The sequence below is a fragment of the Kryptolebias marmoratus genome, linkage group LG13 (assembly GCF_001649575.2).
Source record: "Kryptolebias marmoratus isolate JLee-2015 linkage group LG13, ASM164957v2, whole genome shotgun sequence".
Classification (NCBI taxonomy): Eukaryota; Metazoa; Chordata; class Actinopteri; order Cyprinodontiformes; family Rivulidae; genus Kryptolebias; species Kryptolebias marmoratus.
This window is the reverse complement of record NC_051442.1, coordinates 16,077,856-16,100,157: the sequence shown is the minus strand read 5'-3', so window position 1 is coordinate 16,100,157 and position 22,302 is coordinate 16,077,856. Positions and strand designations below refer to the sequence as shown.

The 22,302-nt window shown below is 39.3% G+C and overlaps 2 protein-coding genes across 4 annotated transcripts; both read left to right on the top strand.

Annotated features, from left to right (window-relative positions):
• Positions 1-3,802: 3,802 nt before the first annotated feature.
• Positions 3,803-8,476, top strand: gjb1a (gap junction protein beta 1a). 2 transcript variants are annotated; one of them, XM_017435537.3, is made up of 2 exons: positions 3,803-3,923; positions 6,487-8,476. In XM_017435537.3, the coding sequence occupies exon 2, from the start codon at positions 6,501-6,503 to the stop codon at positions 7,221-7,223; it is 723 nt and encodes a 240-aa protein (XP_017291026.1). In that variant the 5' UTR covers positions 3,803-3,923; positions 6,487-6,500; the 3' UTR covers positions 7,224-8,476. The 2 variants fall into 2 exon arrangements, with proteins under 2 accessions (XP_017291026.1, XP_017291025.1); XM_017435536.2 differs by lacking the exon at positions 3,803-3,923 and adding an exon at positions 4,391-4,464.
• Positions 8,477-9,515: 1,039 nt separating this feature from the next.
• Positions 9,516-14,322, top strand: LOC108247436 (gap junction alpha-3 protein-like). 2 transcript variants are annotated; one of them, XM_017435565.3, is made up of 2 exons: positions 9,516-9,868; positions 10,558-14,322. In XM_017435565.3, the coding sequence occupies exon 2, from the start codon at positions 10,597-10,599 to the stop codon at positions 11,668-11,670; it is 1,074 nt and encodes a 357-aa protein (XP_017291054.1). In that variant the 5' UTR covers positions 9,516-9,868; positions 10,558-10,596; the 3' UTR covers positions 11,671-14,322. The 2 variants fall into 2 exon arrangements, with proteins under 2 accessions (XP_017291054.1, XP_017291053.1); XM_017435564.3 differs by having other exon boundaries at positions 9,517-9,872.
• The last annotated feature ends 7,980 nt before the right edge of the window (positions 14,323-22,302 follow it).

Sequence of the window (22,302 nt, the reverse complement as noted above, 5' to 3'; positions counted from 1 at the left end):
GATAGATAGATAGATAGATAGATAGATAGATAGATAGATAGATAGATAGATAGATAGATAGATAGATAGATAGATAGATAGATAGATAGATAGATACTTTTGACAGTGCTACTTTTGACAGGTGTTATAAAAGCACCAATTACATGTCAAACATAACAGAAAAAACACAATTTATTATCTTTTTAATTAAAGTGTCCATTAAAAATAAAGGCCTGGCATTTACTGAACGGCTGAATGCAGATCGCCCGTCGCCTTTTAGGTTTTAGGCTTAGACCATCTTATGTTGAGAAATGTAGCTGCTATGGCCAAATCTCATCAAACAAAAACAAACATTGGGAACCTTCTCACAGGTTTATGCTTGCTCTTTGCATGATCTGTTTGCGTTTGGAGTATGAGTGTGACTCAGCTACTATCACGGCAAACCTTCCCTCAACATTTATAAAACTGACTGGGCTGTAGATGAATGACCTTCTGAAACACTCGTTAAAGTCACTTCACTGGTTCATGAGATATCACGCTAACAACAACGACTCCTACGGCTAACAGCTGAGCTTTAAAGAAGGCTCTTGTACAATCTGTTCGTGCTTGGAGTATGCGTTGGGGGTGATGCTCAGCTACTACCACACCAACGTTTAGCTCAGTATCTTTAAAGCTGACTGAGTTTTAGACATTGCAACAGACTGCAAACATGTTGTTTAATCTCTAAGCAACACGGCTGTTGCACCATGTTCAAGACAGTTTATAACACTGCACACACACAGAGTGTAAACACCTGAACATATCACAGGAATGATCTGCCTGTGTGTACAGGTTAGGCGTGTTTCTGTTTTAAACAGGATTCAGATGTGCAGACAGAGTAAGGCTTGTCTCGTCTCTCTCTGCTCACAGTCAGGGTTTGTTTCCTGCAAGGCCAAGATGATGGCGGTGAACCTGTCTGACATCACAGGAACACGTGCACTGACAGAAGCACTTCTGGTAATCACTTCCTGGGATGCTAAAAATGTCAAAGCAGCATTCCTACATAAAACTGCTTCCAACCTTTAATCGCTCTAGAGTCCTATTTTTGGACTCCACCAAGGCTGCTACAATTTTTTACTGACCCCGTGTCGCAGGCAGAGGTTTGTCCTCTCCGAGTGCTTCTAGTTTGTCATATTTTATTGGTTTCTTTTAATATCAGAACTATATGTTTTTATATTAAACGTACACTTTAAATTAGTAAGTAATATTGTCATTGCATAACACTGAGAAGGACTGCATTTGTCAGAGTTAAGAATCTGAATCCTTGGTCACTTTTATACTTTTAGAGTAAAGAATCAGAGCTGTTTCATTCAAACATCAGCTGATTATTCGCTCCACGTCACAATGTTGAGTTTTTAAGATTTGTTGGGAAACAGTGTCCCAGTAAATCTACCAACTGATAAAATACTTTAAACAGAAACACTGAATCAGCTGCTGTATGATCATTAAAGTGATAGTTTAGTTATTTTAAAGAGGCTGTATGGTCAATTTAATTTATGGGTCTGATAATAACACAGAATAATGTACAATGCACACATCTCTGAATGAGTGAAAACTGTTTTAAAAAGTGGTCTGTATGGGGTGTAAAATATATAACAGAAAAACACTGTGTGTGTGTAAGAAGAATGAGAAACACTGTAAATCGCTTTTCACCTATAGAGAATTGGGATTACAAGGTGTTACTGGACCACTAACACAGCATGAATTCACATTTTTTAAACAAAACAATACAATAAAATCATCTAAATCAGAGGTTCTTAAGCACCAGGTCAAGACCAGCACCAGTCAACAAGTCAATTTAATTCATTTTCATTTCAGTTTATTTATATAGCTCCAGTTCACAACACAAGTCCCCTCAGGGCTCTGAACAAAAACATTCACAGACATCAGAAAAAGCCAATTAGTAAAAGTGATCTAATGAAGCCAGCAGATGGTGTTCTGTCTTCACTTCACTGCAGCCTCCCATCCTGAGCAGCATGTTGGTGACAGCAGGAAGAAACAACTCCCTTTTAACAGGACGAAACCTCCAGCAGAACCAGAACCAGAACCATCTGCCTCAGGTCTTTTGGTACCGGGCCACACAGAAATAACAAAAGCTTTTCTTATTTCTATTTTTGTACACATTATTCTGCAGGGTTGTGTATTGTAATAAAAACAAATTACCACTTCTGTTCCTCTTTCCTGCACTTGACTCAGTCTCAGCTAATTTTCACCAACTAACAAACCTCCAAGCTGACCCAGTCCTGTTAAAAGGGAGTTGTTTCTTCCTGCTGTCACCAACATGCTGCTCAGGATGGGAGGCTGCAGTGAAGTGAAGACAGAACACCATCTGCTGGCTTCATTAGATCACTTTTACTAATTGTTTTTTTCTGATGTCTGTGAATGTTTTTGTTCAGAGCCCTGAGGTGACTTGTGTTGTGAATTAAAGCTATATAAATAAACTGAATTGAAATTTAATTAAATTGACTCATTGACTGGTGTTGGTCTTGGCCTGGTGGTCTTAATGTACCTACAGGGTGTGGAGGTCCCACCACCCTCCAACTTTAACCCTTTGTTAAACTTTAGTTTTAGTTTCCCTGGGTCTTTGGCTGTAGTTTGCATTTTCTCCTTGAACATTCATGAGTTTACTCCAGTTTCTTTCACAGTAAAAAAAAATACATTTGAAAATGTTATAATAATTTTGTTGTTTAAATACCCACACATGAGCTTATATGTTTGGGGGGGGGGGTTTCTCCCACAGAATTCATACGTTTTATAAGTGTGTGTGAGAAAAAAAGACTTAAAAAACTACTAAGTTTGTTGTTTAAGTTGCTTTTTTTGTTTATTAAACTGGGCAATAACTTTCCCTTTAAAGCAACGAAATATTTCAAACACAAAGTAGAGAATTTGCATTTTCTGTGAAAATGCGCTGAAATTGAGTTATTAAAACCAATAGAAGCAGAACAGTAGCTGAAAACTAAAAGCAGCAAAAGACGAGCTAACAGATGGAAAATGGTAGCTAAAAAGTGAAAGTGACCAATTATTACTGTTGACACTATTAACCTGCAACCTTCTTTACTGCAATAATTAACGTAAAGTCCTACGTGTGTTTGTGTAGATGTGTGTGTGTGTGTGTGTGTGTGTGGGGGGGGGNGGTGCGTTTGGTTTCATTAGAAGATGATGTAGCTTTTGACCACATTCGTCTTCATAAGTAATGCTGCTCAGATGGTTCTGTTTCCTTGAAGTTCCTCCTTTTGAGTCTCTAAAAGCAGAGCTGATGTTGCCTCCATGTCTTACTGTTTAAAACTGAATTTATCGATCAGGATTCGTTGTCTGTAACAAGCAGTGTGGGGTTTATGAAGCCTATATATATATATATATATATTGGCTATTTATATATATATGACATAATTGGGTCAGTTTTATTGCTTCTAAATTAAATTTGAAATTGATTCGACAACTGAACACACGATATTTGTCTGCATCACAACAATCAGCTCTTAAGATATTTGTCAGGAGATGCCACTGGCTCATTCTTTGTTTTGGACCTTATATATTTTTTCTCCATATTGCGTCAAGATCGTCCTCCACTTCCTGTGTGCAACACAGCACAATGAAGGCGAAAAGGACAGACCGCCGTCCCCACACAGATTCTTCAGCTGTGGGCAGAAATTAAAACGTTTGATCTGAACTCTGAAGCTGTTTGTTTTGTCCTCGTGAATGCCGCTATTGTATGCAGATTCCCCTCACAGAGGCATATGACCTCCTCAGTGCAGGGCAGTGGCTGGCCGGAGTGAGGGAGATCATTAGCAATGCAAAGTCCCTGTGAGCTGATGTCCACAGTCACAGACTGAAAACAGATAAAGAAAAAAAATCCGGTAACCCAAATGTTTCTGGAAGCGTTTAGTTGAAAACCACAGCTGACGGTAAGCTCATTTCATTTTCCACACAGTTGACAGATGAGTGGTGTTCAGACAGGCTGTTTAGCAGGTTAATTCTTTGTGGTTAGAGCTTTTATTGCTGTCATAACACTTGGCAATTAGTGATGGGTAAATGAGATCCTATTTGATAAATATTATATGAAATACAACCCTAAACCCTGAAAATCAAACAAGTCTTTTGAATTCATAGCACTTGCTCAAGTGAAACCGTTTGACTTGGTCTTAATGGGTCACTTGTTGGTAAAAACGGGATAAAATCTCTCATCTTGGAGAACAAACTCTTTTCATGCCAACCAGTGAAGACCACTCTGGGTTCGGATGCCCACTCTGCCTGCTGCCCCATGATGACTGGTGAGCGTGGGTCACATGACTCATGATGCCTGACCTCTTTAAGTGGCCCCTCAGCAGCTCAGGGGTGCACAGAGAGGTTGCTCTGCTCCTCTGGGTTCACCTCCATGCCAAACCAGCGGGTCAGCTTCGTTCTCCACGCTGCCTCCTATGCCGCTTACACCTCCAGCTGAGCCCGGTAACAACTCTGATTCTTCCACTTAGACTGGGAATGTGTCCACAAAGGGGTCGTAGGTCAATCTAAACCCATCAGAGCAAAGGAAATAAGAGACTTTAACCATTTAAAACCTAAAACTAATTCTGTACTCTAAGATGATGAGTTCAATAACATAAAAAAACAGAAAACTGCTTGGTGTAGTTAAAAACTGTTGGGTCATTTTAAATGTATGAAGCTGATAGATACTATTTCACACTGAGGCTGTGTGAAATATGGAGTTTGTTTCAGAATTTTGTGTTTTTAACGTGTTTATTTTTCTTTAAAAAAAGTGACATTTTAGGCTGAGAAGGTACATTTTTCAGTAGTTTGGATAAAAATAAATAAATTTAAGACTTTCTTGTGTTTGCTTTATGAATGCCAGCTCATAAATTAATCCTGTAATCGTGTTCTCAGCTTCAGTATGAGCATCCGTCCATCTTCTAGGGCTTATCCGTGGTCGGGTCGCGGAGGCAACAGATCTAGGAGAGAAACCCAGACATCCCTCTCAGTATGATCAGTTTAAATTATTCTTTTTAATGTGCCACAGGAGTAAAATTGTTCGCACTCAGTTATAACGATATCTGAGTCAAAATAGAGTTACAGTATTACAGACAAGCTCTCTACTTCATGTTGAGTTGTTTTTTCGCAAATAAAATGAACCACAGAGAAGCAGCCATGCAAAGTGTCAATGAGATATCTCTTATATCAAATATTTTTAGCTTTATGACAGTTTTTGGCAAATTTGGAACATTGATTTGTTATCGAGCACATAGGGTCTTAATATAAGGAACAACAGAGTTAAAATGGATTCAGGACATATGATGGAATATGGATGGATCACAGCTCCAGTTTATTTTAAATGACTTCACGATTAAAACATTGCACTTTTTATTTGAACAGTCTGATCTCTTTGCAGCGTCTGACTTCTCAAACCGTTTGCTCTGCAACCAAAATACATTTCACGTCAGACATGTCGCGTATAAATGTTTAAATGTTTTTAAATATCTTTATTGTAAAATGGAATTTGTTCTGGCAGCAGCAGTGGTAGTATTGATACTACAGTAGTAGTACATCGCTCAGATTGGAGGGCTACGAGTGCCTGGTTATGTGAAGTGTGGGGTTGAAGCAATGTGGGGTGATTCACAGGATTCGCCCCAACTTTTATCAGCATTTACAGTTGGTCACATCATATTACACACACACACACACACACACACAGTCCTGGTACAAGGTCCAGGCGTGAGTTTTTAAAGATTCTATCAAAGAGTAATCAGGAAGTTGTGAAAGTTTTATGTACATGCTGTAAATGTGACAAACTTGTTATGGAATTTTTACTGTGGCATTTCAACCAGAGCGACCCATAACCTCTGTCCTCTGGAGCTCGTTTTCAGGAACCTTTTAGATTATTTCAAACCCGGCCCATCATTTTCTCAGACTGAAATTCATCGGCTGGAGTTCTGCTTAGTCCCTGGTTCCTGTGGTCAAAAATGAAGGGGCCAAAGAACGGAACCCCAAAAGATCCTGGTTCCTGGGAAAGAGCCTTGAGCCCAAAACACACCATATAGTTCTTTGTTTCTTTCATGCATCGTTACCAGAAAATAGTGCACGTTGATGGCAGGTGGAACCAGTCACTGGGTTACATTAGGTCTTATTTAGAGACTGATGGGGAAAAAGACAAGAATCAGAAAGTTTAACAAAACTGCTTAATATGAGATGAAGATACATATTTGATCAGATGTTTTATTATTTTTCATAAAGAAAACAGAAATATGTTTCATACAGTATGTATGTTGGGACAATGTTTAGTTGAACTTTAAATATATGTTTGTAACTTATTTTGGTCACCATATTTGTTTTATTTTTACCTCTTTGAAAACTAATTTTTCCTATTGTTTCCTGTTAGTTTATTGAAAAAAAACTTGAATGAAAAAAGTTAAAAGAAAATAAAAAGTCCATCTCATGTCTTATTCAGGTGTTGAACCTTGTTTGTTTCTGTTCCTGCAGACCCGGAACCGAAGATGAACTGGGCCTCATTTTATGCGGTCATCAGCGGCGTGAACCGACACTCCACTGGCATCGGCCGCATCTGGCTCTCTGTCCTGTTTATTTTCCGCATCCTGGTCCTGGTGGTCGCTGGTGAGACTGTGTGGGGAGACGAGAAGTCCGGCTTCACCTGCAACACCCAGCAGCCGGGCTGCAACAGCGTCTGCTACGACCACTTCTTCCCCATCTCCCACATCCGCCTCTGGGCGCTCCAGCTCATCCTGGTCTCCACTCCTGCCCTGCTGGTAGCCATGCACGTGGCCCACCGCCGCCACATCGACAAGAGGATCTACAAACTGTCAGGGAGGACCAATCCTAAAGACCTGGAGCAGATAAAGACCCAGAAAATGAAAATCACCGGGGCCTTGTGGTGGACGTACGTCATTAGCCTGTTGTTCCGCATCATCTTCGAAGTCACGTTTATGTATCTGTTTTACATGATTTACCCTGGTTATAAGATGATCAGGCTGGTGAAGTGTGACTCGTACCCCTGTCCCAACACAGTGGACTGTTTTGTGTCGAGGCCCACGGAGAAGACTGTCTTCACCGTGTTCATGCTGGCCGTGTCTGGGGTGTGTATTCTGCTCAACATCGCAGAGGTGGTCTTCTTGGTGGGGAAGGCCTGCAGTAAACATCTGCACAATGCTGGAGACTCCACTATGGGAGCTTGGATCCAAAAAAAGCTTCACTTGTACTAACAAAACACACAGATTTCATTCCCCTACAACAAAAGGACATCATAGAAACACAAGATTTTACTTCCTGGTTTAACTTGTCGGCTCCATAAAATAAGCTGCATGCCATAACTGTAAAAAGATAATATGTTAATTAATGCTTTATGAGACATTTCTGGGACTAGAGAGAGGAAAATGTAGAATTTTGAAATATTTTCACACCAGCAATACATGTGACAGGCTCTATAAATGAGTTGCAAGGAACCAAAACTCTGTTCTCAGCCAAGGTTTGTACTTACACAAGATAACATCTGTAGCCAACTTAACCAACTAAAGATCTGTTTCCTATATTCACGGCACAGGTTGTCCTGCACACTGTTCCAGCCACGTTGCTGCGGCATTCTGGGTATGCTTTTCCTGCCTGCATCACCCTGCTATGATATGAGATATGTGATACGATACAATATAAGATGTAACATGATATAAAATGGTTCGATACGATGCATGATGCATCATACTTGATATAATGTAATGCCATATGCTTTGTAATACAATATTATACAGTACAGTATGTCATATGGTACGATACCATACAAGCATGGGTGATGCACCCTAAGAGTTTATCGTATTGCAGGTGGTATGGCATCGTTGTACGATGATGTGATAGAATACAGTATACTTTATTGTCTCCTTCAGGACATTTGTTTTGGACTAAGAGCTGCCCCAGTAGCTGAACCAGACTGTCTCAGTAGCTTATTTGATCTGAATGCCTTTGAATATATTTGACCAATCTGATGACCTCTCATTGCCACGACAACACAGAAATGTTTAGGTGATTTTAGGTGATAGTGGCTGAGATCTTAAACACACATAGAGTGTTGTTATAACAGGACAGAAAGAAAGAAGTAAAAAATCAGGGTTTTTTTGGTTTGTTTTTTTTTGCAGCGGACGGTGTAATCACAATATTCAACAATATAGCAAACAGTTTCTGGTTTCAATTTCAAGAGAGGCCTTCATGTGTGACGTCTGCTTCTTCTCCCTGTGCATGTTTAAGCTTTCTTTGGGTGCTTTAATTTGACCTGTAGTCCAAAAACAAGGATGTTAGGTTAACTGGAAAAACCTGAAAGATTAACAGTGTGAATGTGTGTGCGGACTGGTGACATTTCCAGGGCGTGGTATTCTTCTAATATGTGACGGAAAAGAAGCATGCTATGAATGGTTATTATGATATTGTTTGCATTAAACAAATTATTTCACTTGAATATGTTTACATATTTAAAAAAAAACAGGACAAAAAACAACTTGAATTGCAAACTGTTCTCTGGTGTTTACTACTGAATGCTAAACATGTTTAAGTGCATTAAATTTGAAGTTACTGGTGACCAACGCAGTTAAATTAACCACAGTGTATGTATTATTTTTTCAGTAAAAAAAATAAATGTGACCTAACAAAATAAAAACCAGGTCATGCATGTTGATGTATGAAATGGTGCAGCTGAAAGTGTTTTGGCGTGGAGATGTAATACCATCAGTCACCACAGAGCTGCAGTCCTGTCACCTCTCAGCTGTCAGCATGGGGACACAGAGAAAAAAACACCCTGAGTTAAACCAAACTACTTCAGCTCACATTTAGCACCAGATTTACCTTATTTAGACAGACCCCGTGTTGCCACCTGTGGGGGAACATCTCAGGCGTGATGACGTGCTCATAATTGGCTGAGTGCAGAGTTTGGAGGTGGTCAATAGACTCCTCCTTTAACGGGGTCAGCGCTTGTGTGACAATGACTGACCCCACGGACAGCTGGACCTGCTGAGGAATGAAGGTGCTTCTCTTTTATGGAACGGGTAAAATTAAACTCTGACTGATAAGCGGCAAAATAAAATCGGGCAATTTTTCCTTCTCATCGATAGAGATGACCGTGACTAATCCTCACGTGGTTCACAGAAGATCTCAGCTGTGTTCAAACGTTTTCTCCCTGAAATATAAGATACAAGGGAGGCAGTTTTGACCGTAACAAAGTTAGTCATGCCTGAATAAATTGTTATTAAAATGGGTTTGCTTGTGTCATGTTATTTGGGTTCAGAAATCAAACTTAAGGGACACAAACCGAGACTGATGCCACAAAGCTGACGGGCGGTTGTAGAAATATTTACCCGCTTTTCTCATTCAATTACAGCGTCACCGTTTTGCTTCATTCATCATGACACGTTCAAAAGTAGATTTGATGTGAAGATGACCCAAGAAATAATACATAAAAAACAGGTCCTGCATTGATTTTTTTTTTTTTTTTGCATCTGAATCTCTGCCACAGGTCAAGGGTCAACACCAGAAGAGTAACATCACAGCCCCACCCTGAAACATGAATTATATTTAGAGCTCACTGGCACGTCAGCTGAGTCTTCGTCCTCAGTGGACTCTTCAGCTGCCACTCAGCTCAAAAGAAAGCCCCTCTTCAGAGAGGAGTTTCAGACTTTCTAAGGGACTGGAAAGTTGTCATCTGTGTGCACATGGACCCAAGCTATGATGGCTTACTGAAGGAAGATTAGGTAAAGTCAGATTAGGAGGGAGAGCACCGAACATGGTCATAGAGTCTTCAGTGAAGAAGCTCATCTCTGGTTTGCAAGAACAGCAGCGCTCTGTGAAGTGAAAAGCTCTGTCACTTTCTGAGGCAGGTAGGTCTTTCTTTATGATGCCAGATACTTAAGACAGACACATTGGATGTTTTTTAACAAAAAAAAAAAAAAATATATATATATATATATATATATATATATATATATGACAACTGAAAGCACCAGCAATCCGGGGTTTGTTTTGCTCTGGATGGTCACAGTGTCTCTCAGACCTGGATGAGAACCGGCTGATTTCAGGTGATTTTCAGCCAAACTGTAAATTTATGAGGACAGTCTCCCTCAGCTCTGCCTCACGGTCTAAAAGTATATCAAACAGATGGTTGGATTCTCCATTAGGAAACAGTGTTTCCCGATCCCTCTGCTTAAAAATGACAAGCACAACTATTTTTAAATTAGTTTGAGTAAACTGTGAGGCACGGTGTCACAAGATCTACACTGAGGCCCACAGTCTCACCGAGGCTGCTTCAGGGCTTTCTATTACACTCAGTAAGCTATGTCCTCTCCTTTCCTATCAGCGTGCACTAAAAGAAGCTCAGCCTTCAGGAAAACAAATAGTATATTCATGGTGAATCGACTGGCTTTCTATGATTTTGTTTAAACTAAAGCTAGCATTGAGTAGCAGTTGAGAGGGCTTCATTATTTGGCTTTTTCTTTTTCTTTTAGATCCAGGTTGCTGCTCTTTGAGTGTTTATTTTAGGGAAGTTAATCTACATTTGTTTTACAGGTTTTGCTGACTAAGCTGAGGGCATACTCCTAAGCCATAATGGCGGACTGGAACCTGTTGTCAAAGCTGCTGGAGGCCGCCCAGGAACACTCCACTGTTGTGGGCAAGGTCTGGCTCACGGTCCTGTTTATTTTCCGCATCTTGGTGCTGGGAACGGCTGCTGAGAAGGTGTGGGGCGACGAGCAGTCCAACTTCATGTGTGACACCAAACAACCTGGTTGTCAAAACGTCTGTTACGACAAAACCTTCCCCATTTCCCACATCCGCTTCTGGGTGATCCAGATCATCTTTGTCTCCGTCCCCACTCTCATTTATCTGGGTCACATCCTCCATCTGGTCCGCATGGAAGAAAAAGAGAAGGACAAACTGGAGGAACTAGCCAGTAAAAATGAGAACAACCAGCAGCAGTTGCTCAGCAATAAGACCAAAAAGGCGCCAATTAAAGACAATCAGGGTCATGTGCGTTTGCAAGGTGCCCTTCTTCGAACCTATGTTTTCAACATTATTTTCAAGACTCTCTTTGAAGTGGCATTTCTTGTAGCTCAGTACTTCCTGTATGGGTTTCGGCTCAAGGCGATGTACACCTGCAACCACTGGCCCTGCCCTAACATGGTGAACTGTTACGTCTCCCGGCCCACAGAGAAGACCATCTTCATTCTTTTCATGCTATCAGTGGCTTCTGTGTCCCTGTTTCTCAATCTGATAGAAATGTACCATCTAGGTTTCACAAAATGCCACCAGGGCCTTCGCTACAGGCGATCAAAGGCTGCCCTTAAGGCTTCCAAGTCTCTAAATGAGGGAGTCATGCCCTTTGCTCCAAACTACACCTACTTAACAGGCAACTCTGTGATTTCTGAACCCTTCCCAGCAGACTCAAAGTATGTCATGACGGAGCCGAACTCTGCTTACAGCCCCTACAACAGTAAAGCAGTGTACAAGCAAAACAGAGACAACATGGCTGTGGAAAGGAAAGGCAGGGGAGAGGGAGATGACGTGGAGAAGACAAAAATCTCCGGTACTGTCTCCAAGACGCCTGTTGAAAATCAGCGCAAAAACAGTCAGTCGAGCAAGCACAGCAACAACAAGGGCAGGCTGGATGACCTGAAGATCTAAAACCTTTCCACTTTTTAATCCAAAACTCGGAAACTACAGGAAAAACTACTACAGCTTGTAGAGACATTTACATCTAATGGCATCTAATAATCTCTAAGAGATTAGAGACAAACCACAAGGTTGAATTAACAGTGATTGTAGCACTTAGTCGAGTTGTGTTGACTGAGTTTAGTCAACTTGAATTAGGTTGACTCAAGCTGAGTTTAGTTGATTGAGTTGACTTAAATTCATTGAGTTTCATTGAAATGATTGGGTTGAGTTTACTCAAGTTGAGATTAGTTGACCGAGCTGTAGCGAGTCAAGTTGGGTCAAGCTGAGTTGAGTTGAGCTCAGGTGAGTTATCAGGGACGGTGCACGTTAATAGACATCACTGTAAATCATTGTTCAACTGCAGGTCCTGCTAGCTTATACACCAACATATGGCTAATGGGGCCATTTCTTTTATTTTTTTAATTTTTATTCTTGCTGGAAATAAGCCTGAAGCCTGAGTGTGTACTAGAAAGAGCTTAAAAAACTTAAGTTAACTTACTTGAAAACTTGTTGCAGCACCATGCAGTGAGATCTTAGTTTGTACGTGTCAGTTGAGGCAGACATCTTAAAAATATCCTGGATATGTTTAACCTGCTTTGTAGAGGCGTCCCAGAGCCCGGATTTGTTTACCGGAAAGTGTTAAATTTAACATATTGGGACTCTATATCTATATATATCATCCGCACAAATCCTGAGGCTGCAGGTTCGAGCCCAGGTTGCATTTAGGAAGGGCATTCTGGGTCAATAAGAACTTCTGTGTCTTTTGTGCGAGTTCGATCACTGTATTGACCCCTGACTGCAGGGAGAAGCCAAAAGAAAAATGACACCATCTTATCATCTCTGCCATTCACTCAGATTATAATTTTCAGATGATTTAAACTGTCTTAAAATTGCTCAGTGCTTTTGTCATTATTGATTATTTTATTATTATTGTTTTGTTGTTTTTTATTTGTCACTATTGTTTACATGTATTTAACTCAAAGGAAAACTGTGAAATGCACAAAAAAGGCGAAATACTTTTTACAGTGTTGTTTGAGCAATTCAGATGTGTCCCATTTCAGTCCATCTTTTACTGATGGTAATAATAATAATAATAATAATCAAATATTGCCAATAAATATCAGTGTGGTAACTTGGTAATGATACAAACAGCGCACAGATTATCATATAGAAACATTTCTACACGTGTTGGCTTATTTGTGACCTTGACCAGAAAATAAGAGAGCAACGAAAAATGATTTATAAGAATGGCTGTTTGTCTCAAACAGCAGATGCTGTGATTTCTGAGAGGCTGTTTTTTTTTGGGCCTGTCATAGAGCATTACACAGAATCAATGTGGATGTATTTAAACTGCTCACATGCATCTTTTTTTTTAATCTTATCCTCTCCTGGAGGCTGGTTAAAGATTGCGTGATTCAAATAAAAACTGCATGAACACAAAACAGCCCTTTTTTTACTGGATGTAGGACAATGGTGCTCTATTGGAAGTCAAAATAAGAAACGGAACTGAAAAAAAGAACAGAAGAAATGTCTGAAACATAATCTTATGAAAGGTTACTTTAAAAGCTGAAAGACAAGATCCTGACATTTCAAAATATAGGGTCCATACAATGTGGTAACGTTTGGCTACACAAAAGAATACTAACTGACTTAGCACGTTTACTATAACTAATACAGCTGAAGTATTTCATCCAGACAATAGTAGAAAAGTACTGTGGATATATGGTTCTAGTTCCTTGGTGGGCTTCATATAGGGTGGGATCATATGCTGTATACCTCATTTTCCCTCTTTTTTTTACATTTTGTCTTATTTTCTTATGTTGCAGGATAAAAAATGTGAAAAACATGCAGGATTTTAATGCATCAAATGTCACTGTCACAAATGTTGGTGTTCCAGAGCTGAAGTACAGCCGGCAGCCTCTTAAAAGAACAGTCTTGGTTTACAGCAGCATTGATTTCTTGTGTTTTAGGCGGTAAAACTAGAGTTTGAGAAGTATTTGGAGGCTTTATATTGTTATTAATCACTTTAGTTGGCACATTTATGCAGTTATGAATGTTAAAATCATGGATAAGCTTGAAAAGATGTTTACACTACTTTACATGAAAGTTTTTCATATCAAATTATTCACTAAATGTAAATCTAATTGCTTTGGAAATGAATGACTGTATTGGTGGTTATTATTAACAGCTTATGCTCATTTTGTCATAATCCTGGGTTTCTTGTGTCTTGTTTGATAGTTTTACAGGTCCTTTGGTTGTTTTGTTATTATTGTTGTTGTGGATTTAGGTTAGTTTTTCATGTTGCGACTCCTTGTGTTTCCTTTTTGTTGATCTTTTAAGATTCCTTGTCGTTTAATTTTCTCACCATCTCCTTCAGTCATTAGCCATCTCTCCCTCAGTCAGTCTTGCTCCCACTCTTCTCACACCTGTTCCTCGTATTCATTAAGCTCAGCTGTCACCATTTTTCTCATCAGTTTCTGTCTATTTATTCTCTCAGTCCTTACTTCTCATCATTTAGTTGTTCTGTTTGTTTCTCTGCCGCTCCTTGCTGTGCCGCTCATGTTTGTTGTCGTCATGTCAGCCTTTTTGTTTTCATTCATTAAAATCTTTCTTGTCCATCGAGCCTTTGCGTGAGTCTGCATCCTTGGGTCATATTTACAACTAGATCCTGATGCATTTAGATGATCAGGCTTATTTGATGCAAACATGGACTTTACAAGGAAAAGCTTCTGGTTGGACATTTAATGACTTGAGTTTATTCAAAAACTTAAACTGAAATAACCAGCTACAAGCATTTCTCATTGTCTTTATTTGTCAAAGATCTGTAATGGTGTTTGTAATAGATTACAGAATAAAAAAAGTTCACTAACAGATTTAGTGGTATTTTAAAGTTTGTCTCCATTAGCAGAGAAACATCAACTTGCTTGTTTAGTATTTTTATAGACAACGGCTTTTGTAAAATATAATTTTCTCACCAAGTTGAATGGTTATTGGTCATAGAAAAGAAGCTCTCAAGTCTTGTGTTGAACAGATACAGTTGTATGATAATTTAATTAAAAAAAACCTTTAAGACAAGATTAGTTATAGAGCTTCATTTGAATAAATCAACTTAAACAAGTTCTAAACTAAACTGCTGTCATTGCAATTAAAGAGGATCAATATTCATTTAGTAATTTATACCATATTATGTGACGATTTGTTGTATTGTTAATTCATATACAGTCTTCTCAGATTATTAGTTCTGTTCTGGCATTTTCTTCTCACAACCTGACCTACACAGATCAGTCGGGTTAAACCTATTTCCAAACACATACCTTCATACTCCGGTGAGAGCCGTGTGGCAGAGGGCTTCCAGTCTGCTGGCTATATTTAGATGTAAACCCCACTTCAGAGAGGATCGCTGAAATGGGGGCTAGGGAACCACAAGTATGTTCTCCTGCATCTCTAACAGTTTTAGGCATTTAATCCAAAATAAAAGCTAATTGGTGTAAAGCAGCAGTGGCTTTTGGTACATATGCTATCCTAAACAAAGGCAAACTGATTAAATAATGGAGCTGTGTGTCATCTGTCCTTTGACCAGAAGCAGTGAAACGTCAGCAGGTTAATTAAACACTCAACACTTGTTGGTTTGCATTAAAATGTGATGTTTTTACAGTATTACTTGAACTAACATTGTTCTTTCATTATTAGTTTTTAATATTAACACTTTCCATCAGTATTTTTTCCTTGTACTCAGTTAAAATAGTTCACCTCTGAGACTTTAATGAATAAGCTGCAGGTCTCCACTGACGCTCATCAATGTTATGAACGAAGATAAGAGCTCTCGAATCCCCTGAGAAGTTCGGTATCTCCTGGGCTGAAAGCTCAACAGGTGACAGAGGTTAAGGTCAAGACCTCTCAGTTACAACTGGATGCAACTAAATCTCGGAGCCAAAATAGTGCACAAGTGATACGCGGACACCATTCATTAACCCGCTGCTCCTCGTTAATCAGGCGGATGAATGCACGCTTTTAGACAAGTCTGCGAGGCCAAAGCAAGTATTGCAACTATGTGTGAATGTAAGTGTAATCCCAAGATTTTAATATTATAGGCTTGTTTCAAAGGGCAAATTTTGACCGATTAACAATAGCAAATAATTTTGCGACATTCTTACTTTTAGAATTATTTGCATACCTCACTTACAGCATTAGCTATTAATTAAGATTTGACTAAAAAAGAACTTCAGTTTGGGAGCCACACTGCTGAGGGGTGAGCGTTATCAGAGTGTTTTAGTGTGTGGAGGTGTTTTGAAGCTCCAAAAGTCTTTAAAATGATTGGTTTGATGCTTCAAGAACCTCAATAATTTTATACGAGTATTGTCCTTTAAACTGGTCATACGTAACTTGTGGCTAAAATTGCCCTTTTTCATAGTTTAAAGGAAAATGTTGCCGTACAGGAAAAACAAATTTTGGGAAAGTAAATGTTAAGGTATGTCAGAGCAGACTGACTTACACAGTATAGCAAGAGGTGTGCAGGCCAGGTGGTCTACCCGTTTGATTTAAATTGAAACATGGAAAAAGCCATGAGAGTGAGTGTTATTAGGTGACATTTTGTACAGAAATTAATAGCATACTATGTTACTGGGTTTTTTTTTCCAAGTCTAAAAGGTGAGTATTTTGTATGAGTTGTTACATTAATTTTTTTTATCAAACTGCCTCCCTGATGTTGTAGTTTGGTTTGAGAACCCCTGTGATCCTTGGTACTGTGTTTGGTGTATCCGTCTTTTGTAGAACTTCCCATGACAAATTAGTCTCAGGCGAGGCGTCAGACTAAGAGCTACTTGAATATCTCAGTGAAAGAAGACCGGTGTAGCAACACCCCTCACCCAGAACAGGTCAGATCAATCAGGGCACTTCCCTAGAGCCAGGCATGCGAGGGAGTTTGTTGGCGAGCACCTGGTGGCTGAATCTTGTTTCCTGCATATTAGTCAGGGTTAGCCCAAAGAAACCACAGGCGGCCACCCCCATGTGGGCCCACCCCCTGTAGAAAGAAAAACTGGAGCTGGATAGCATGAAGATGGGAGCCTAGGTGTACTAATCTCTGGTGTAGCAAACTGGTTCTTGCAATGTGGAACATTACACCTTTGCTGGGAAGGTTGGTCTGTGAGGTTGAGCCGTACCAGTTAGATCAGTGGTGTTCAACCCTGGTCCTGAAAGCCACTATCCTGCATGTTTTAGGTGTTTCTCTGCTGTGATGCACCTGATTTGAATGACTAACAGGCTAACAGGCTTCTGCAGAACTTGAAGACCTGCTGAAGAGGAGGGAAAAAAATAAAACGTGCAGGATAGAGGCCCTCCAGGACCAGGATTGGACACCACTGAGCAAGATGAAGTTGTGCACACCTCTACACGTTTGCTTTGGACCCAAATTCCTGCAGAGGAACTGGACGATTTGATACTCTGAAGCTGCCCGAGGGACATAGGCAACCAGTATGAGGGCACTCACAAGCTCCTGCCTGAGTTCTCCCTGGTGAGAGGGTGAGGTTCTCCTCTGTGTGGCTCCAAGCTGCAGGAGGGAAGACTCTGACTGTTGTTTGTGCTTAAGCACCAAACAACAGTTCAGACAATCATGCCTTCTTGGGGTTTCAGAATGGGAAGAGGTGTCATCTACAGATTTCATCAATATTCTAGGGAGCATCAGTGCCAATGAGGGCAATGTAAAGGTAGCTTTAAGTACTGTAGCTGTGCCCAGGTGGTCATCGATCCCTGTTGCGGTGGGAAGTAGAGGATCAACTCACCAGTGGTGAGGTAAGCTGTCCACCTGAAGAAGGAGGCTGCCGGTTGCTCCAAGGATCTCCAAAAGCAGCTGACAGTCAGCGGTCAAAAGAGCAGCAGTTGCCATGACCACTTTTTCCTTTTAAAAATTCAAACATCATGGCTTTTTTCATTTTTCCCAGAGGAGTTGCTCCCTGCTTCTCCTGATTCTTCTGTATACAGTCGGTGGATTCTTATGGTGTTTGTAGTTACAGAAAATAAAGCCTGACATTTACAGAACATTTACCATTAATATTTGTCCCTACATGTTAAAAAAAAGGCCAAATGAAGATATATGGAAACTTTAAAAAGTGTTACATTTTGAAATACAATAGAAACCCTGATACTATAAGCCTAAAATTACAACAACATTCTTAGATATTATACTCGTAAAAACATGATGCACTTAGCAGTTTATGTCAGCAGGTGGTACAGTTGTTCCATTCTTTGCTGCTACTGTTTTCATTTGTCTGAACTCTCCCATTTCCTTTTTATTTTAGCTTTATTAAAATATTATGGAGCTTATTATGTAGCGCTCTTTGCTACAGAAAGTTTCCAACAACTTTCGAACAAGCAGGAGGTGTTGACCCGTCAGAAGAAAGAGGACTCAACCAAAAGCTACAATGGTTCAGTAACGTTTATTTAACTGTCTTTATTTTTAGTGTTATAGCTGCTATTAATCCACTTTAAATACTAAAGAAGTTACACCTCTCTCTCACTAAGTCAGTAAAATTCACTTCTACATACCACTGGACTGAAGGGAATTTATTAAAGGTTTATAATCAATAATAAAGATCTTTGTGTGTCAGTGTGGGCAATAATACAGTTCATGTGTATTTAATTACCAACTGGCTTTAAAATGAATCCTCTACTGCCCACATTATTGTTACAACATGGAAAAACACTCATAGTGTGGTTTTATAAATTAAAATTAACTTAAATTATTATATTTAAAGAAGAAATAATCAAATAGGGTGTACATTGGGGTGCGTTGACATATAGCAACAATGGAAACGGGATATTCATGTTCATATTTCCTATGCAGTGCAACATAAAATTTATATAACATCACATTGTCATGTTGGGTAGGGAACCCAGAGCGCAGACTCATTTTCAAAAGGGAAAAGAAACTAATTTATTTACAATAAACACAAAACAAAGGCTGACGTGGCAGCTAAACTAAACATAACAGAATCCAGGAACGAGACACAAGACGAGAGGGACAACCAGACAGCGCATGAAGCGACAATGAACCAGCAGTGAGTGGAGGAGATGACCAGGTTTTAAACAGAGGGTAATTAGGGTAAATGGGCACAGGTGAGTGATAACAACTAGGATCAGGTGAAGATGGGCGTGGCAGGAAAACAAGAGACTTACTGAGGAGGAGTAAATGATGACAGGAAATAAAGACACGAGGAACAAGAACTGAACTAAGACGAGGCTAAACACAGGAACCAAATAACAGAATTAAAGAAACCATAAACTCAATACAAAAAAAACCCCAAACCCCAGATCCTGACACACTTATCTTGCTTACATGGATTTCATTGTTGTTGTTTTTTCATTAGAAAATGTTAAATTTAATTTCTACAAAAATCATTAAATGCCAGTTGTTGTTTTTTTTGTTAATGTTCAATACTGATTTAATTTCAAAGACTGTGGAAGAGAACAGGTTAGAGTCTGTGTACCAGTTTCATGAAATGGATTATCTGAATAAAACAAACAAAGTAACTTGACAAGAACAGGATTGTTTTCACATGACTCATGACTTCACCGGGTTATTTCTCCGTAACGCTGCTGAACTTGATGTGTCAAGACATTTGGAGAAAAAGTGTTCTGGCTTGATTTCTTGCCAGGTGATAATTGTGTAATATTTGAACTGAATGAAACTCAGCTTCTTAAATAACTCTACCACCCCTTTTATCAAACAGTATGGTCGTAAAAAGCTTTTTGAGTATTTCTATCATAATTTTTAGCATTTGTTCCCAACTTACTAAAATCTAAAACCGGAGTTAACAAGTTAACAAGCTAACAAAAATAAACAACAACTCCGCTTTAGGGTTAGTGAGTTGTTTTTAAATACCAAATTAAAATCTTATGATGGATACGTTTGGCTTTTGTATTTTTAGTAAATTCTTAATATCCTGTTCAAATTAGCAGATAAATTGTAAAAAAAGGTTTTTTAAAAAAGGTAAAAAAAAAAAAAAGGTCCTATTAGCGACAAGCGGCTGTGATCACCGATACGAATGGTTGATAACAACCTACTGAGCCTGCTATCAGGCAGAGCAGGGACCAACTGAGGCCATTCAATGGGGCTGATAACCACTGATAATCACCATTCTATGGGTTGATAACATCCGAAGCGGATGTGATATTTGTAGGATGGACTAACAGATGTATAATAAAACGCTGCAGTTTGAATTCCAACAACAGAAGAATTGAATTTGAAATGAAGAAAACCTGCTATAAATTGACATTATGTCCTTTTTCATCATAAAGACAACCTTAAAACAAACCACCACCAAAAACAAGCTCACACAGAGCCTCTGTCAGTTGTCCAAGACTTCATTCCCCTTCATTAAAAGTTTCACATTTAATTATTTCAGATGAGTTTTCCTAAACAGCTTTGCATAACACTGCACCACACTCCTTGACACAATTACTGATCACACTGATAAAATAAAATCAAACAGAAATTCAGTATTGTAAAGTGCATTTTTTAAATGAGGCCTACCTTTTTTAAAGAGAAGCTCACTCCAACCACTTTTCTGGGATGTAAAAAGGTTAATAACCACCTCGTTAAAGATTTGTTAGCTACACTTGCTGTTAGTTACTCCTTTCACTGAAACCAGGTCACAGAAAAACTTCAGTTTGCTGCTTTTTATTTTTTGAACATCCTTTGGTTCATCTGCCCCCAACATCTTCACTTCTGGTTTTTCCCCTAAAGACATGAAGGAAAACGGGTGAGAAATTAAATAAAATAATAAATAAATAAAATAATCCACCTCTTTTATGTTTATCTTTCTCGCCATCGCACTCAGTCCACAACAAACCACGTTACTATCCGTCCACCCTCACTGGCTGAAGCCCGAGGCCTTGGGCTGACCCTGGGCTGAACTGAATTAGCCCAGATGAGCAGCAAACTGAGGGGGGCGGGACAAGACGGCTGTCAATCATTCTGTACCAGGAAAGACATTAAATGATCAGGGCTGTGAAATGTTAGCCCTTTGGAACGACTCTGGGGTTTAATCGAGACTGTGTGGCACCAGTTTTGTTGTATATTTAACAAAATGTGACACAATACTTTTTATTTGTGTTTATTAGATATTTTAACATTTATATTGTAAACTCCAGGGAGGGCTTAGCCCTACTGGTCCACTTCTACCAGCCGTCCCTGCCTCTGCTGTCACACAAGAAGTAAGAACAACAGCAGAACAGAACGGAAATGCATTCACTGCTCAAACCTAAGAACACAAGAACTGCGGCCAGCTGATATTTATAGCTTCTGCTTGAAAGAACAAAACTACCATCTCTATAGATCAGCACCAGAAGAATTCAGTAACCAGATTTTATGAGCTGACTTCAGCACCTGTTAACAGGAAGAACGAGACAAACTGCCTCTAGTTAACCTCGGAATGAAACCAGAGGGAGGATCAATATTTCTTGTACTAAAGTCACGTGATGATGCTGCTGCAACAAAATGACACTAAATGTGAATTTCTTTATTATTAAGTCCTCGGTGACTTTGAGACTCTGCAGGTGAAGACACAAGGTAGGCACATCTTTTATGTTGATTTATTTTAGTTATCGCATCAGTTTGCCTTCAGATTCTTTCTTTATGTCCCTGAACAAGTTTATTTATATGATTTCAATAATATTTTTTATTAAAATCAGTGTATTCCTTTTTTTACTTGCACAGTTGAGCAAAAGTTTTAAATTCATAAATTTCTTCAGGCTTTTTAATATTTTTTCCAGAATTCTCCTTGTGTTTTTGCTGCTTTTTCACTTATTTTGAATAAGTCATTTTGGTATTTTGTAGCCTAAATAAAGAAAGTTCTTCTGGTTCTCCTGATCATCTGTTGTAATGGTTCCTAACCTCGGTTCCTCAGAGATGCCCTTCATGCACACCCCCACCCCACTCCAACCCGTGCATGTTCACGAACATGTAGGCAAATGATTAAAAAAAAGTTAATGTTTCATTTAATTGACAGTTAATTCCATAAAAAGTCACAGTTTACTCTAACCTGTCATGAAATGAGGAATGAGGATGTTTTTATCAGCTGGTTAGATGTTATTGTTTGTTTGTTTTATTACATTTTTACCTCTAAGGAGGTTAGGTTTTATCAGTAGCATTTGTTTGTCTGTCGGTGAACAAGATCAAACAGTTATGAACGGATCTTCATGAAGTTTTCAGGAAAAGTCAAACAGGGTACAAGGAACAAGTGATCAAATGTTGGTGGTGATCCGGTCAAAGTTCAAGGTCACAGATGACCTTAAACTCTTACTATGCAACCATGTAATGAAGGAGCATTAAACTGCACAGCTGGACACCTCTTAGGTCAAGGGTGATCACCATTGTTTTCAGTGTTCATGGGGTTAAAGGTCAAGGTCACAGGTAACCCCTTTGTTAGAAACTTGTCTCTTCTCCTACATGTGACTCATCTGTTACCTCAGCCAAAGAAGTTATGTTTCTGGTTGTGTCCGTTGGTTTGTTTGTCTATCTATCAGCAAAGATCAGATAAAAACTAGTAAACAGATTTGGAGGAAATGTTCAGGAAGCGTTGGGGCTGTCACAAAAAACAAGAGATT

What these genes read in the sequence shown, in the direction of transcription:
- gjb1a (XM_017435536.2), top strand. Translation starts at nt 4,437, where the DNA reads ATGCCGCTTACACCTCCAGCTGAGCCCG. An exon ending in TACACCTCCAGCTGAGCCCG is followed by an intron (nt 4,465 to 6,486) that starts GTAACAACTCTG and finishes CTGTTCCTGCAG; the next exon opens with ACCCGGAACCGAAGATGAAC.
- LOC108247436 (XM_017435565.3), top strand. Translation starts at nt 10,597, where the DNA reads ATGGCGGACTGGAACCTGTTGTCAAAGCTGCTGGAGGCCGCCCAGGAA.